We start from the raw sequence: 18,343 nt of genomic DNA on the forward strand, positions 1-18,343 counted from the left end.
AAAAGTCAAAAGTAATTCGCACTTGCTTTGGTTTAGCACTACTACTTTAAGTAATTGGTTAAAAGAACTCGTGCCACTTTGTCACGATCATCCAATCAGAAGAAAAACCAAAACCAATCATGACTTGCTCTTGCTCGCACACGTTTTCCTGAGCACTGGGTCAGCTACATAAGTTTGCTTTCAGTTTTGACTAAATTGTGGGATTGTGCGTTTCTTGAGCTTGGTTACCACTGGCGACGCAAGCACAAGCGTAAGCACTAACTGTTTAAGCGCGAGGTAATCTGGATCCAGTGTTTTGATTGGCCAAACATAACCACGTGTGGTAAATATCCTTGTGCTTGTGTTATGACTGAGCGCAAACTTGTTGCAGCACAAACGCAAGCATAAGCGCAAGCACAAGAAAAAGAAAAAAAGTTTGATCCTTGTAGTTGTGCTTGTGCTCATGCCTACGTCAAGGCCGTTTTCACGGTGAAATAAGAATTATCGTGTTTGCGCTTGTGCCTGTGATTCTGCTTGGTCGCCAGTGAAAACCAGGCTTTAAGTGATTGGCTAAAGTGATTACTCTGCGTTTGGTTTTACGACACTCGATTGAAAACCGCTCTACCACGATTAACACTGCATGTAGCAATAACCTCTTTCTCGACTTACTTGAGTATTCCCATCGCATGTCCAAAAGAGTTAAGTCGACCTCAGCGTCTCCATGTTTGTCAATAAATATTCGCTGACCACTAATACCTGGAAAGAGTAATACGTTCTAGGAAAAATGTCCCCTTAAGGCATTGCAAGTTAATAATAAAACACAAGAAAGGCGTTGACTCACTGTTGTATTCATTATTTAGCAGCTTGGAAATGATGTTTCCACCGTTGGGTTCTTCGTTGTTTGCGAGCGTCTTGTTCAAGGCGATAGTATACTGGTAAACTGCGTCATAAAGAAACGCAGCAAATATCGGAGGCTGTCGAGTAAAAGGTTTTGTTAAAAGGATTAATCCTGTCTTGAGCATGAGCAATTCAAAGCCTACGGGATTATTTTTATTATTTTAAATTTGGGCGATCTCAGATAGATTTAATTAAACGAAAAAATGAATAAAAAGCCCCTTATGAACTTACCGGAGTTGCGTTTGCAAGGGGTAGTTTTGGGTTACCAAAAAGATGCCCTTCGTAGATAGTACTGTTGGGAAAAGGTTTTTCTGGAGAGCGCTTCACAACGGCACGCTGAAATTTTTTGAATTCTCCTTCTTTGTTTTCATTTACATTTACCGCTATCATCAATACGGATTCAAACGCCTGCTGAAACTTGCAGCGAAAGTAGGGATCGCTTGGATCTGTGGGTATGGTAAACCAAGAACTTGGGTGTTCCTTATGTCTGAAGACTCCATCGTGGTCGAGCTCAAACATTATGAACGCATAGTCTCCATCAGTGAGTCCGACCTCGCGGGCAGGAATGAGCATGTTACGAGCGAGGTAGAGTTCAGTGAGGATGATTATGACTATGAATAAAAAAGAAAATAACAATTAAGGAGATCATCAATTAAACCAACACACACGCACTTTGTTACCAAATTAGAAAAACTCTTAGTTACAAAAAAAAAAAAAAAGATAATCAAAACAGAAAATTAGGTAAATTCACCCAGAATAACTTAAAAGCTAATCGAGCTGATTGAAATTAAATTTTATTTATATAAAGAAGTTGGTTGGCAATAAAGCTTAAAAGGGGAACTGAGCAGTAAGGAGATAAAATAAGGGGAAAAAAGAAAACAGCAACAATAAATAGGGAAGCGGAATAAATCATTAAGTCACTAAATATCTATAAATAAAGTAACTTAGCAATAAATAAGTCACTAGTAGATCAGTTCAGGAAGTTCACTCTTTGGAGAATCGACTCTTTACATTTAAGAGGTTTTCATTATTTTACAATTAGAGGATCCTTAGAGGGCAAGCTCGATTAGTTTTTAAGTTATTCTGGATGAATTTACATGATTTTCTGTTTCAATTATCTTTTTTTTGTGATCAAGAATTTTCCTATTTTGGCAATAAAGTGTGTGTTGTTCTATCGGTAATTGCTATAAATCTATTAGCGTCCGATCACGAATGCCGTTCTTTTATTGGCAACGCTACTCACTGTCTATTCTGTTGAAGATGGTGAGTAGCGTAGCTGTGTGCGCTTGTTAACAAAATGGGCCTCGCTTCTTTACGTTTTCGAGGTGTCTGTGAGGAGGATTTAGATAAATTGCTCCTAATTTTAGGTTTATACTATAACAATTAGATTATTCGCTCTCAATTTCTTTGAGTGATAGATACGTCCTGGTCAACATGGCGTATCCTTAAGCATACTAAAACAATTAGATTATACTGATTGTTTTATACTAAAACAATTAGATTATGAGCTCGAGAAACAATTAGATTATTCGCTCTCGATTTCTATCGCGTGATAGTTTACTCGTCAACTATCACGCGATAGAAATCGAGAGCGAATAATCTAATTGTTTTGGTATAAATCTGCTAGTCTTTCAAAACTTTATCTAAATTCTACTCACAGACACTTCGAAAATGCCAAGAAGCGGCCGTCATTTTGTTAACAAGCGCACACTGCTACGTTACTCACTGTCTATCACAGAATAGATAGTGAGTAGCGTAGCCAATCAGAGAGCAGTATTCGTGATAGAAGGCAAGTAGATTTATCCTAATACGCAATAGAAATCTCGAGCTCATAATCTAATTGTTAATTAGCCCACCCTGTAGCCAATCAGATATCTCGTTTACCTGACAATCGGTCAGTGGCAGACCAACCAATGGAATGTACTTTGCATCATTGTATACTCTTTCCTGTCCCCTGCTTCTCTTTGCTATTGTTCTAGTCGAATCAGAAAGTACTCTAGCATGCATTTTGAAAGGTTCCGGTGGTTACGTCGGAAACATGCTTAAGGATACACCATGTTTCCCAAGAGCATCTCTTCCAAAAACAAACCATTCAATTTCGACAAGAAACTCCTACAGAACAATAGGAGAACCTTTGTTTACAATATTTGCCTCATTAGCATAAGCAATTCAGTTGCTGATGGAGGTACACATAAATCAGTTCTGAATACTGAAAGGTCAGTACGACTAACTCTACCAATGAATATGAGCATGATGTATTAAATAATTTTTGTGCAACACAGGTTTAAAATTTCAAAATTATACAAAGAATGTATGAGCTCATTAGCGCCTTTGCCACCCAGAAATTTTGCAGTTTTTGAAAGACCGCCGTTCTCCTTGAGTATTACACCCAGAGAGCTAAAAATTTCACCATGTATCAAGTTTCACTAGCTCTTTAGCTGCCTGGAGTCAATTCATATCTAACATGTGTCCTTCTGTACGCAAAGCCGTATGCAAATGAGCAAAAATGTAAACAATGACGTCAGCATGAATCTCCTTATACCAGAAGGAAGCGAGGCGACGGAAGAGGAAACAGAGCTGCTTAAAGGCTAAGTAATACGAGCAAGTTTCCCCTGCAACTTGTCACGCAACAAAGTTATTTTGCAAGTTGGAAAGTGCTGCAAGTTGTAGCAACATAATGCTCAAAGTTGAAATCCAGCTTACTTCATCCGCGCAAAATGTTGGCCGCGACTTGCATAACGGGTGTGGCCAATACAGATGTGGTTTATAAGCGCACTAACGCTTTTTAACTTGCAAAGCAACATTGTTGCACGAAAAGCTGCAGGAAAGTGCATGCTGCTTGTATTACTTGGCCTTAAGTCGTGATCAACAAAGTGTATCTGTCATCCTTCCATAATGAAGGAGAACTGCAGATCCATTTGTGCTTTGATTCTTGCATGTCCAGTACCATTTATTTACAAATACACTCACTGCGAGCTTGATCTTTGATGTCCCTCAAAATCTGTTTGATAACAGGCTTATGTACTTCTGGACTCTTATCAAAATCATCCGATTTAGGAAGCTCTTTCTCGGCCCTGAGTTCAATCCCTTTCAGTCTCAGATGCTTTTTCATGTTGTCTTTAATATCTTCCCAGTTGCTGGTTCCTTCAAACAAGATGCCCACTTTAGTCCAGCTAAACTTCTCGAGTAACAACAACACGCTCTCGGCAAGTTTTGTAGTTTGGGCGTAAGTTCTTACAAATGTCGGATAAAGCTCTTTGTTTGAAAGTTCTGGACTCCTGCACATCTGTAGAGACCAAAAAGAAACACAAATGAAAGACGTCGAGAAATAATCACTGGCGGGAAAAGTACGAATCCTAGCCGATCAAATCTTTTCCGATTGTCAATTAAGGCTGAAAAACTTTACGCTGTAACAATACAAATGTAGGTAATAAAGTGGACCCCCCTTCTACAGACAGCCGCTTACTATGGATCGGGAGAGCTTGTTTTTGTCCTGAAGAAAAGTTCGACTTTCTCGTTCATCAGCCCGCTTAATAAAAACACCGGACCAGACCGGTAAATATGGACAACGGACATTCTTTGACCCTAGTGACGTACTCTAGCTGGCAAAGTTACTAGCCCTTTACATCAGTCCACTACATCGATAAAACATGACTCTGTGAGGTTTACTCTGAGTGTCCGCCTTGTACGGAAACTCAGACATTATGGACGCTTTTGTGTTGGTGTCCGTTTTAACCGAGTTACACTGTGTATAAGGAACTGTTATATAATTAGGTTGTTGAAATGTCATTCATACCACCGTACTGACCCTCTGAAGCAATCGTTTTGAAACCAGCACCACGATGAACGGTGTAGGTCCGCAAGGGTCGACGTGAGCTAGTTACCTTACACCTTGACATTGAATCCAGCATTTTGATTAGCAAGCGCAATTCAGGACATGCGCGAAGACGTTTTCAGAAAGTTCTGTTAAACCACTGAAGCTCAACAATGGTGGTATGATAGAACTCTCGTACTGACCAAACAGTTTGGTCGGGTGGATCAGAAAATAATGAGCTCTGGGTTATTTTACAGGCATGCATGCTCTTGGACCAAATGATATCCACTGATCAGTCAATAAGCTCATAATAAATCTAACCCAGACAATCACGTGAGAGGAATTGTAAATTATGTTTAATGGTGTCTGCGCTGAGCTTGCCTGTAACTGTCTTCTGCTGCCTTCCTCTGTCGACGAGATAAAGTGAATTATCATTCAATGCACTTTCCTTCCTTTTCATTGGCCGAAAGCCCACCACGTGACCTGCAAAGAACTGCCCAAAGGCCCTAGACTCTCTTTTTATCCGCCAAGGTTCAACCTCTAAAAAGGGCGGGAAGAAAGTAGAGTTTGGGGATTGGATTACGACGGCGACGACGACGGCAAAACTGTTAGAAAAACTATCAAGCATGGTGTACCTCGCTGGTTGTAACATACTCAGCTAATGCCTACCAATGATGGTCTGCTCATGCGTAATATCATAATAAGTGTTTTGCTGTAAATAGTCTTCTGCAAATAATATTCCACTCATGCGTAATTGTAATCGGGCTCTTGTGTGAAAAAAAGGCAGATCGCTTCCCTGGGCTGTCAGAGTGATTGAAATATGAAAACAAACTTGGTGATCGAACGATAAAACAATAATTGAACTCGTTTACAGCAAAGCATCTTGATTTGTCAGTGCCTTGCAGATCAATTATTTGCCTCAGGCTTCGGCTTCGGCAAATAATTGATCTGCTTGCCATTGACAAATCACGATATTTTGCTCAACCTCGTCAAATAACTGTTAAATATCTTTAAGAGTAACTCCCAACAGCCTGGAGACTGTTTTGTAGATTGCAATCTTCACTGGACTCAAGGTATTCATTGAAGATAATTTAACTCTTCTTGTGTTTCTTCATATAAGTGTGCTTGTTGTCTCATAGTTTATTACATTTTCGTTCCGGATCGACATGCTAAGCGCGCCTTTCTCCAAGCTTTAAGGCAGGAGAAAAAGATGACAACACACAAGGATATATTTAGCTGCAACATTAATAATTCAGCCTTCGTTGTTGTTTTCCGAAAAAAGGCCCGAAGCATAGTTTAATCTCTTCACTCCAACAGTGAATGGTTAAGCGGACAGGTGACAACAACCATGAGAGTAAATCAAATCTGTTGATGAACCGCGAAATTCTCAGAACTCATGTTAAAAATTAATTCATCGAGCTTAATTTCCCTGAAAGGAACAAAGTTGTTTGGCTTCACTTAGTGCAGATAAAACCATTGTCATTCATACGTAATACACCCTATATGAAAGAAAAACTAATAACGGTATCTAAACTGAAATGAAGCTTGAAACAAATTGTGATTTTTCTGAACGTTTATGTAGGTCTTGGATTATAAATATAATATCAAACATTGTGTGAGCCCGTCGGAGGAAGTTTGACTACCGCCGGATAATGCAATTCATTAAATTTGTGTCGGAGGAGAAAAATAAACTTTACTTTGTTTTTCCTCTCCAGCCGCAAGTCTTCAATACTCAAAATATATTTAAGATATCCCCTTGACAGTTACAGTTCGAAAGCTAGCCCAGAACAGCAATTTTCTTCTCCCTTTTTCAGTGCGTTCTATATAAAAGCATCAAGCATTGCGGCACTTTCCATGTATTTATGAGACAGGAAAGAATAAAGAGCAAAGATTTATCGTGCTTTACACGACAACCAGTCTGCTGATGGTTGGAGATCTTTTCTTTTCTATGCCCTCCTGCCTTAAACACGTCCATGAATTTATAGTTTCATTCCTTTTATCAATTTAATTACCTTTACCTCATGTTCTAATTAACAACAGTGTCCGCTCCCACAACCTAAACAATTTCAGACTTCCTCTCGGCTTGATCCAAACTTAAATTTATGTAGTTGGAAAAAAAAAGAAAAAGAAAAAAGAAATTGCGGCAATGCTTAAATAACTAATAAGTGCACCATGGTGAATTTATAAGTGAAAACACTATATCAGAGAAAAGCTGAAAGGCTTGTCAATTTGGCACCCTGAGGTGACTTTCAACAATGATAGTTAGAAGCGTAAGAAAATAGTAAATTGCAAAGACAAGATAGGTAGACATAGCTTAGACATCTGCCAGGGAACTTTAATTAAATAAGAGATTTTTTTTCAGCAATGTTTTCTGGAGCCTAAAAAAGGAGATTTTTGAGCTAGTCGCATAGTGTGCTTTCTGTAAAGGCAGGTGTACCGGTTGAAAATGTTGTTCTGCGTTCTTTCGATTCCGGTACATGTGGCACGTCAGTGCTTCAGTAAAGCCGTGTGAAATACAGCATAACGTGCATTTATTAAAGGCCTGAAAGAGTTTATCTAAACAAACGTCAACGGAAAAAGTTGTTAAAGCTGGTCTTAACCAGCACTTCTTAATGGAAACTCGTGTTGAAATTGCTTGACAAAGACATGAATAAGCTTGGATATTGAAACACTATCAAACGTGTAAACAGAAAATGTGTACTTACGTAAGATATCATGGGTACATTGAAGGCGGCTGCATTTCTGGCCGACGTGTTGCAAGTACACCCTGGTCCAATGATTGCGGAGACTTTGGCTTCGTACATCTGATACATTAACGCTCGTATGGTTTTGCTCTCGTCCTCGCAATCAGTATTGTTCCAAATAAAAGAAATGTTATTCCCAGGCAAAAGGTTCTCTTGCCTGTTTATTTCGTCCATAGCGATGTTAATCGCGGAGGCGTAATAAAGTCCCTTCTGTAGGTAATATGCCTTGTACATGGGAATTAGCAGGCCTACAGTATAATCCGCTTCGGTGACAGACACCAATATAAGAAATACTAATGTGGAAACGATAAACGCAAGTGAAACGACGTACAAACGCGTAGTCCTTGAGCGAGGCATTGTAGTCTTTGGTTTGATAGATTTAAGGCACCAGGTTAAAAATGTGCTTTAAAACCGTGGAAAATTGGCTTTAAACGGAGGAAAGCGAGTTCCTATATTGCGATCATTCATCTGCTCAGCGCGTCCTTGTCAATCCGGCGCTTGTTCGCACACTTCAAAGACTCTCCAATATCAGTTTACCGTCAATTCCCTGAGTTCCTCGTGGAGGTCAGAAAAAAAAGATCGTCTAGATGAACCAAGCGATCGGGATCCAGTTGTTTCAATCCTGTCGTTCGAAATCCCCGAAGCTAGTCGAGTGCTGCTTGTTTTACTATTGTGCTCTGCTTTTATTTTACTGCCTTGTAAACCAGCACATAATGGTTTTTTCAGTGCACTCAAATCGAGCTACAAAAGCAATTTTCTGGAACTCCTGTAAATGGAAATGAATGACAAAGGAAAAAGCAGTTAGAAGGCTGAGTGGTGAAAAAGACTCAATACCTAACGGAATACAAACTTTCTTTCCAGACGGATTTAAATGCAGTTATGAAAATTGCATCCGGGAAAGAAAATTTACGATAGCCATCAACCACAGTGTGATGTTCGTGTTTGTGTACCTAACCAGAATATATTAAAAAATGCGTTTAAGTGTAACAGCTAGGCAATCAAACTCAAACACTTGTGTCAATTATGACCATATATGGACTGTTGATGTTGCATTTTGACATTCGAAACAATTGCGTTTTGACTGGCTTGGCAATAAATGAACGGTCCGGGAGAGCGGTGTTTGTGCATGGTAAATAAATTCGTCAGAAACGTGACAGATAATTAAGGGCAAGAAAATAAAGACAATCTGTTTTGGAAAGAAGGAAAAAGAAAGTTGAAAGCTGAAAACAGGAAGTGTTAGAAGCTACCAGAACAACGGTTTGAAAACATATTAGGATTACATTTACTTCAGAAAAACTGTTCTCCGATCGGATGAAAGAGTAGCAGGGTGCCGATGATTTATGGCTTACACTGACCTTAATGCAATAAGAAAACCATTGTACAAACGTATCGGCACAGATCAAACGAACAATTAAAATATTGTTTTTGTGTCTCTATACTAGAATCGGAACAAAAGCAGTCCATATCCGAGGGTAAGAAATCTCAATGTTTTTATGATTCCGCTATATGCAGCGTGTATAAAATAGTTGTAACACGAAAACGAAGCGACAGAGCTTGAATACGAAAAATGACTAAAATATAATGTTCACAACTTTGAAGATTTTACCTAACCATTGAAGTACAAGACTAAACGGATCAGGAGTTAAGACACATTAAGCTATCTATAAAAAAATGTTAATCTTCCAGATATCAAAAATTTTTGCTCTTGCAAAGATAAGTGGACAAATTACAAAAAAAAAAGGGCAAATGAAACAAGGCTGGCAAAATATTGTAGTCAAAAAAACAAACAAAGTGGCGAACTTCATTTTTTGTGGCATTTTTCAACAGCTGTTATTTATTATTTCGACATGCAAACTGCTTGTTGTTTCGCTATTTTCTGTTATTTAATTAGGAAGAAAATTCAATACACTATTTCCAAGGCAGCGTAGTCAGTATTCACTGAAATTAAATTTTTCAAATTAAATTTTTAAATGTACACTTCAGACGTAGAAGTAAATCAGACGGGATTTTACCATAGTGTTAATAGGATATACGACAGCAGATTTGTCAGCTGATAAAAACACTTGTGGATTAAGTACCGTTTTAGGTAGCTATTCAAGTTGATAAGGAACGGTAAAGAAATCAGTAACTACCGAATAATAAACGGTCTCGTCCACACTACGCCGAAGAAATGAGTGAGGCTGCCTCTAATTAAGGAGGAAGCCCAACTGCTAGTATAGCCAAAGATAACATTTCCGAAAATTAAAATTCTTCTTATATCTCAAAAACAACCTAGACTAGTTATCTTTGGGGCGGCCTGTTTTAGGCAGCATCCACACTACGGCGGAGAAATTTGAAAACGCAGCTTTATTTATACGATTTGGCCTGCCATCCACACTTGCAAACTACCGAACTTTTGTGTTACGTTTAATTCAACATTCAAATATAAGGGTACATTTTCCTTCCTTTCCCTCCAGCGTGCACAAGTGGAGAAATCGATAAAACATACCGTATCACACGACACTGAACGGATGAAAAGAAACAAACAGCCCCAAATTCGACAAGGAGAAGCAAAGTCCTGGTTATTTTAATTGGAATTTCGTCAATTGATATTATAGAAAATGAATGCAGTTAGAACGCTACACTAGCTCCTATTCTAGTCATGAGTCCAGTGTATATCGTCCGTACCTGACCTAGTTCAAGCAGTTTTTCTTTTGCTTTCGAGTAAGGTTTAAACAATTCTAGTAGAGATCTCTAAAAAGATTGCTTAGTGCAATAAGTATGTTTTCATTTTCTCAAATAAACAAGTTAAGGCAGTTTCTAAATTTAGATACTCCTTACGTGTGCATCCGAAGAAATTACTTTAACAAAATGGCGACGACGAATCCACATTGTCCAGTTTTCAAACTCTTAGACCTTTTTGAAGAAAAGGATTCAAAACTGTACTTAGCGGGATACTGATAAAGTATTGAACTTTGAACAGTGAAAAAAGACCTTATTTTTTAATTCAATTTTTTTTTTCTTTCTGCAAACTTCTGCCCTCTATTTGACCGCCGTCAAATGTCCTGAAGTTTCTTGCACTGAATCGAGTGCAGCAAGAAATTATCAAGGTAAGAGCTTACTTTGATTATTTCTTGGGTGCAGCTGGCGGTAAGCAGGAAAGTGGAGGGAGGTCTGGGCCGGATAAAACCGAAACTCGGAAAGATCTAACGAGAATGACATGCCGAAGATGTAATTTTTCGCTACCACTTTGTTGCACAGATAATAGCCGTGCGTTTTGAAGTAAATTCTTGTCCATCTCTCGTCCACCGACTCTCCCCTCGTCCAGCGTCGTTATTCTTTAAAATGCTTTTGTCTTTACCCGTACCGACGCATATTTCTCTCGCCATTTTGCCGCATGTTCCTCTTCAAAATGACAACTTAGAATGGTGTTATTTGGAGCAGGAGACCAAGTTAACTACAACCTATTTTGGTTAAACCTCACCTGTTCACATTTGAAACCCTAGTGAAATTTTGGTACCTGATTGAATGAATGATTGGCATCACAAATACCAGCTTCTGAGAGTGACTGTAGCTGGTGGATTAGAAAATGAGTATATTCTTCGCGCCTCCCAAGTTATAAACAGAAAACCTGCTTTCAAATGTAAATCGCTTACCCTTGCTTTAAAATAAAACATAGGCGACAGAAAAGAGCTATATATTAGAGATGTAATATAACTATCTTATCAAAGAGATAAGATGTCATTTTTTTACGACTGCACTTATATATCGCATATTTTTACAACCTGTCATGAACACGAGCAAGGTATTATGAAATCGTCGTTGGTATAACTTGTTAAAAATTTCCACACGAAAAAAGACGAAATTTTAAACAACGTGTGAATTATTTTAGGACCAAGCGTTCAAATAAATATCGGCAGAGATAATGCAAAAAAAAAAAAATATCAAGAATACTCACCAGCATCTTAATTTTGCTTTCTGTAGCTAGGAAGGTTTGAGATATGCACCTGCATATTATAAGACTTCCCGTACGTGTTGAAGACCTGACAGGTAATACAACAAAAATGTCAAAAACTCGCCAACGTTGATTGGCGTGAACATGATCATAGGAAATGGATGAGTTATAAAGTGGAAAGCAAATTGAGCGAACAAATGTTTTGTAATCAGGAAAAACAAACCTTTTCATTTTGTAGACGACTGTCTACACTAAACTTGCATGGCTCAACTTTCAGTAAGCCCCAAGATTTTAAGTCGTTTTATTTAAAAGCAATCAAGCAAAAGGTAACAAGCATCGAATGATCCTTCCTGCTTTGCGTATCTGTACAAATGATTCTATTTGATCGGATATAATATTTTATGAGCGAAAAATTATTTTTGTTCCACTTAAATACGTATATCGCGTAACACCTGTAATGGTAAATAAACGTCAAACTCCTGTCCGGGTTGGACAGGCTGGTCTCAGTGAGCCATTGAAAGTTATTCGAGTTAATGCCGTCTGCCGGAAAACCACTCAAAACATTGAATCTATCAGTGTAGGATGTTTATATTGGACAATGGGGAGAAACTTACCGAGAGCAAGCTACCTCAAAGCGGGGGCAAGCTTGCAACTTTAAACGCTTTTTTAGCACAAGATTGATTACATTTTCCTCTAGTACTTTTAAGAGTTCGTCTTCGAACACCAGTCTTAATCACTAAAATAAACAGTGTCACCGGAACGTGGTCAACTAAAAACAGGAAATACACCTTCAATTGATGAAATAGTGTTGATGACCTCTTACTAACGATTTACATTAATTTAACCCATCCACGGTTTGATTCCGTAGTTGATGAAAGTTGCTAAATATTACAAAAGTAATTTGTAAAAGAGTGTCATTCTCGGTTGTCATGAGATTTTTTTTTTTTTGCGAAATTAAATATAACTATTATTGTGATTCATACCATGATTGTGACTAGAAATTGAAATAAAACAGACTCGATATAACTAGAAATGGAAATATGAACATGCAGATGAACATTTTTTAAACAATGACTGTTCAGCAATACATACATGAATAACCTAACAAAAACTGATCAACATCGACTTCTCCTACATTATCAATACATTGTTAAACGAACAGGTGAAGAGAATGAAGGAAATCATCCGCCAGGAAAATTATCTTCATGGACTGCAACATTATTATAAGAGGGGGGTTGAGGGAAATGTAGCGGAGGGGAAAAGTGGACTCCGCCAAAAGGACCTGGCGGGGAGGGTCATCGGAACTCCTGAAAGGTACCAGAATCTCTTTGTATTGTGGACGTGGGGCAAATCCATTTTCACTCCAAAGGGTAGTATTTCTAACTAAACAAATTAACGCTGACAATACTTCGACTCATTACACGACCATAACTATACAGAGGGGGAGGGGTCATTCCAGGGTTAAGACCCTAAGCGCTACAAATTAATCGACAAACTTCATCTTTATTTGCCGAACTGTTCCACGATGAGATACGCATTCTGATTTGTGATCCGTGGTATAGACCGCTAGCGATTTATTTTGCCGATTTGTCAATTTGGAAAACATTATGTTCAAAAGAAAGACGTTTCTGGATGAAACCGCACCTTGCCTTCTAGATCATGATTTCGGAATCATCTTGAGAGAAATGGCTTAAAAATACACGAAGGCAAGGTTGTTGACACTGCTGCGGGCTGTCACTGAGAATAAATGGTTCTCTTGTTTTTCAGCGAAACTGGAAAAGAACGAACACGCTTCTGATCTCGTTCACTTTCTTACAGGATTATATAGATCGACCCTGTTCGTAAGCCTGCAGAATTTGAACTGGAACAATATTGTATCGATACGGCCCTCACGCTTCTTCAAATAACAGCCTTACACCAATTGTCTTCAAAATTAAAAAAAAAATCAATTTCCTTGCCATTAAACTGTAAGTGGATTCAACCACTTTTCCGAGTCAATGAGCACTTTTCATTCCTTTGTATGTTGTACAACGCAATATTATACAGCAACAATGAAATATTTATTTGTTGACTTGGTGAAATTCTTTTCTTTGAGAAATGTCAAGTATTGTCACTGCATTTGAGACACAGACCACGGCTTGTGGGGACGACAGATCAACAAAGTTCTAGATTAACACGAATGTCCCACATTCAGATCCTCGCATTAGTTTTTAACATCAAACAACTTTGTCACCATTCCGCCAATACAGAGACTCTTAACGATTTTCCAGGACTCTACATTTGCATTTGCAGGAGATTGTTTACTAGTTAACATTTCCTTATTATCACGTTTTACAATTTCTTTACCCAAAAGCAGCTTTTATTTTCGCGATCTCCCTAGTTACCGTTGGTGGTGATTTGCCGAAACATCGCGCACAAAACCATAGTTTTTACCAAGGGTACTATGGCAACATTTATATCGTTACTAACTCGGTGACATTATGCAAATAAGTCACACATTTGAGCTGCACCAAATATTTGACCCATGTTTCAAACACCGAAGAGCTCGTTTTTATCTGCTTAAAAAATCCGATCGAAACAGATAGATACAGCTCGACGTCTCGTTCATTTGGGTGTGTTAATGTCATGTTCGTTTACACCGTGATTCAAACGTGATAATGCTATGACGTAACTAAGATGCTAATATTGCCTTTACTAAAATAACGAAATAAACCTGGTACGATACCGTCAGAAAGGATTGCATTATAGAAATTTGTTAGAATGAATATGATTACGCGAGAACTAGGAATTTTGTGATCAGAAAAACGGCATAAAAACGTGCAATACTTACTACGTGTAAGTAAATATAACTTCGAAGAGGATTTAACTGAAGAGACACTATCCCTCACTAGTTGGATATTCAAGCACAGTACTCCTCTTCCACCAAAAAATAATCACATCATTACAACGTTCAGACTTGCCCGACGAGAAAACACCTTTCGCTGGAACACTATACTGATTACCAAAAGTAATAATTTTCATCTGGTCTATTTAGCATCCGCATAACAAAGGCATATGACGGCCATTGTATGCGTTTTTTTAAATAAACTAAATATTAAAATAAATTAAACATGCACTGTAATTCATCAATGAATTATGAAAAATCGGTCCTGGAGGATTCACTGCTTCGAGTCATCTGAAAAACTGCGGACTGAGTATTTCTCACTTGATTTATTTTGTTCAATTTAAAGCTACGCCAAGGCAAAATATGTTAGTTTAGGCGTATGGAAATTCGCTTTTGTTAATCAGTTTTCGATAACACCTTAACAATTCGACAATTTCCGCAGCGAAACTGTAAAGTACTTACTTATTCATGTCAGAAAGCTGAAGTGAAAAAACAAAAAATTAAAATTCCAAACGCGAGGGTCAAATGCCTAGGTTATTTGACATATGAATGACTGTGTTCCTTCCAGCAAAACAAGATGGCAAAAATTATACACCATCAGATTTGTCGTTCAAATTGAACATAAATGACATTTATTTAAGTGATTTGCTTTCGAACGAAATCGTCAATTAGTTGTGATAAGCGATATATTTTAGCCTCTTAAGCCGAGTACGAGAAACGTCAGTCAAATTATTATACACTTTTCCCATGAAAGAATCGACAAACACAAGTGAAAATAAAAACGAACCGCCAAGAAAAAAAAAAGAAACGAAGAAACGAAATTCAACTGGAAAAGCGTAAGCCTTTGAGTTTCGTTGATCTTTCAAGTTTTCAAGCACGCTAGAACAAAAGGAAAAAAGCTGCACTACGAAGACTACTGACACAATGCTCTTACTCTCGATGGTTAAAACAGACTATGAACATTAAACCGCTTACTTACAGCTAAAACAGAATTCACCATGGGTTGACCAGGCAGATTATTCTAGAAAAAACGACCAAGGAGTGACTGATACAGCAAAAAGCATGATATACTCACCGCTAAACAATTTTAGATTAAAACTTGCAGCTTGAAACGAAGCTTATATTTCAAGGAGCGCAATAAATGATTATTTCATATCTCACACTGCTACTTTCGGGACTAAAAGAAAGGAAAAACAATACATAACGTTAATCTTTCTGTCTTTACCTCGAAACAAAAATTCTTTTTACCGATTTCGATATATTCTTTTGATGTCAATAAAGAGAATTTTGAAGTGCATCAGCATAATCTCCCCTTTTGCCGGTCGATGTTTTTCACTCTTGCCCGCCTTCTCAAATCACCACAGGGAATTAAGGTTTCAAATTTTTCTTCTGGCAAAATTCGAAAACCAGTTATCTTCTAATCGATCGGGGAGGTGAAATCTCATCAACAATTTGAACTCGCCTTTATCTGAAAATATATAAGACGTTTTCTTATTTCGATAAAGATTATAAATCGGTTTGTTATTTTGAACAACTTTGATGTGATTGATATCTTTTTTTCCGTTGTTCTCAACAAATCAAGGAAACGTAAATCCCAAAATTAATAACTGAAAAGCTGAGTAGGGTGCTACTTGTAAAAATATACTCACAGCTTCTCCAGCGTTGGAAAATAGAAAAGCCGTACATGAGGTCTTCGCTGTTTGTTTAAAACCACACGCACAGTATTTGTCATTTCATTTTAGTTTATGTTTTCTTCCTGAGCTACTGTTTTTCTTTTTCATCGGGTTCTGAACAACCATCTGGTATCATGTTTTTTTCTTTTTATGTCGGCTTGCAGACAACTTATGATTATAAAATAATGACCGGTGCTTTCGTTCGAGAGCCGGTGTGACGTGGAATCGTGCTGTCTCTCATTACCATTGCAAGACGAAAATGTTTAATAAACATGGGTGGGTTAACTACTAACGGGTCAAAAGACGAGTTTACCATGTATCATACGGTAAACTAAATCAGCGTTTTGCCATTGCAACAACATCACTTTCTGCAAATGCAATGAATTCGACATGAGATTTGCAACCACTCATGCCATGTATAGACACTTTTATACTTACAGTTCACTCCTACGATTACCTACGGCGGGTGGAAAAATCGATTCAACAACAGGACAACTCGACCTCACCGAAACAAACACTTTTTTTCTGAGAAAAGAACATTTGTATTGAATCCAGGGTTCTAGCAATGTCGCCATGGGTTGAGTATTAATTTTGTTTTGCTTCTAAAGCAGACAATAGCATTCATAAATGAATTGCTTATTGGCAATGTTCAAAAATACACCTAGATGTGAAATAGTATTTTGTTTGAAAAAAAAGTTGGTTAAAATGGTTACAATGAAAATCTAAAGTTGATGGTTTCTGCATCTCTTGTTACTAACCACGAGACTCAAAATACAACAGTGGGCTGCTACTTTTATACGTTAATGATAGAAAAACTGAAAAATTTCTGTAGAAATGGAATATTTCCCTCTCTATCTGTCATCTGCCTGATAAACCGCGGTAAAAAAAAGAAGTCAAAGGAACACATTCAAATAACGAAAGGACGAATTATGAATATGTAAATAAACCGCCTTCGGATAACTATCACAGACTAATCAAATGAAAAGCAAACGACCGCAGTGACAATCAGTGAGCTTGCCTCTAATCAAGGTGGAAGCACAACTGCCCGTCTAGCCAATGAAAACATTCATGAAAGTTAAATTCTTCTTATCTCAAAAACAAACTAAAATAGCTGCTTTATTAATCGTCTTGAGGCGCCTTCAAGGACGAGAAACACCACCAACAACGGTTAATTCTAACGTCGGCATGCAAGCAACTTCAGCCAACTCACGTCTATCGAACCCAACAGGAAAAACAAATGTAGACAGGAACAAACACCCGAACAGTAAAAGATGGGAAAACAAGTTACCGATCTTGACAAATTCCACACTGGCAGCCTCTAAGGCTATATCTTGCCGCGTTCTAATGAGAAAATAAAAGCAACAACCAGGTGGGAAGTGCGTAGGTTGTCTGTCTCACTGATAACGTAAAAAGGCTTGAGCCTCGTTACCGGAAAGAATTCACGACAAATGAATGACATGCAATTAAGAAAAAAACTCCCCCTTGCCTCTGCCGAAACACCTGCCTTTAACTTAAAAGGGGCAGGAAGTCTTTTTGCCAGAATGGGGTCTCTAATTTGTTACTGAACGTTCTTCCTGTGAAACTCCACTGAATGTACCAATGCTTCTTCTCAACAGTTAAAAAAAATAAAAGTGATTTTCTTAGCCTGGAAGAGAAATAAAGACTCTTATAAAGTATTGAGTGGAGGCTCGGTGGCCTCATGGCTAGCACGCAGGACTCCGGATCGGACGGTCCGGGTCACCGGTCTGATGGGCCACTTGGCTCGTATGCAGACATATATATTATTTGCCGGCCGGGAGGTCCGTATTGGAAAAAAACTGTGCCCGAGGTCTGATCTTGAAGGTCCGTACTCAATATCGAGGACACTTTTACCCAATATGGACGACCATGGCTGGCAAATGACCTGTTAATTTTTTTCCCCTGGCGTGCGCGTTCGGGCACAAAAAGCGATAATGTTTGCAGAATTTATAGTCCTGATTTTACATGTGACACTGAGTTAACATTTTACGCTATTTTTACGCCATTTCTACGCTATTTTACGGAGTAACAAAAAGCTTGAAAAGTTGCTTAAGTTGGAGATTTCGGAACGGTCCGTACTCGGGATCCGGATGGGAAAATCTGGACCGTTGGAGCGCGCCATTTAACGACACCAATCAGAGGCAAGGATTTAGGATTCCAGACCGCTGAGAAGCTGGAGAAAAAGATAACTGACCTTACAAAGTGAGGTAGTGTTGAACTAGTTGTTTCTATCACATGCGAAAACGATGTAATATAAAAGAAACGACGAAATATGATGAAGCAGAAACCGGAAAAAAAATACACATATTGCAGAAAATGAGGTAAGAAAACAGTCAAAGAAAAAAAAAGGAATGCCATTACGCCTGCGTAAGGGTAACACCTGCGACAAAACTGCGACAA

At 38.2% G+C, this 18,343-nt stretch overlaps 1 protein-coding gene across 4 annotated transcripts in view; it reads right to left on the reverse strand.

The window, feature by feature from the left end:
- Positions 1–18,343, reverse strand: part of LOC145488979 (atrial natriuretic peptide receptor 1-like) — a 50,840-nt gene that overhangs the window by 23,473 nt on the left and 9,024 nt on the right. For 2 of the 4 annotated variants that reach the window (XM_081467852.1, XM_081467851.1), the window contains exons 2-7: positions 11,372–11,456; positions 7,396–8,200; positions 3,847–4,162; positions 1,108–1,487; positions 821–953; positions 649–735 (exon numbers count right to left, since the gene is read on the reverse strand). In XM_081467852.1, coding sequence (XP_081323978.1) covers positions 649–735; positions 821–953; positions 1,108–1,487; positions 3,847–4,162; positions 7,396–7,791 — 1,312 coding nt within the window. In that variant the 5' untranslated portion in view covers positions 7,792–8,200; positions 11,372–11,456. Of the gene's footprint in view, positions 1–648; positions 736–820; positions 954–1,107; positions 1,488–3,846; positions 4,163–7,395; positions 8,201–11,371; positions 11,457–14,198; positions 17,056–18,343 lie in introns of those variants that run through there. The other 2 variants (XM_081467853.1, XM_081467854.1) reach the window with 2 other exon arrangements.

This window comes from Orbicella franksi, chromosome 6 (assembly GCF_964199315.1).
Source record: "Orbicella franksi chromosome 6, jaOrbFran1.1, whole genome shotgun sequence".
Classification (NCBI taxonomy): domain Eukaryota; kingdom Metazoa; phylum Cnidaria; class Anthozoa; order Scleractinia; family Merulinidae; genus Orbicella; species Orbicella franksi.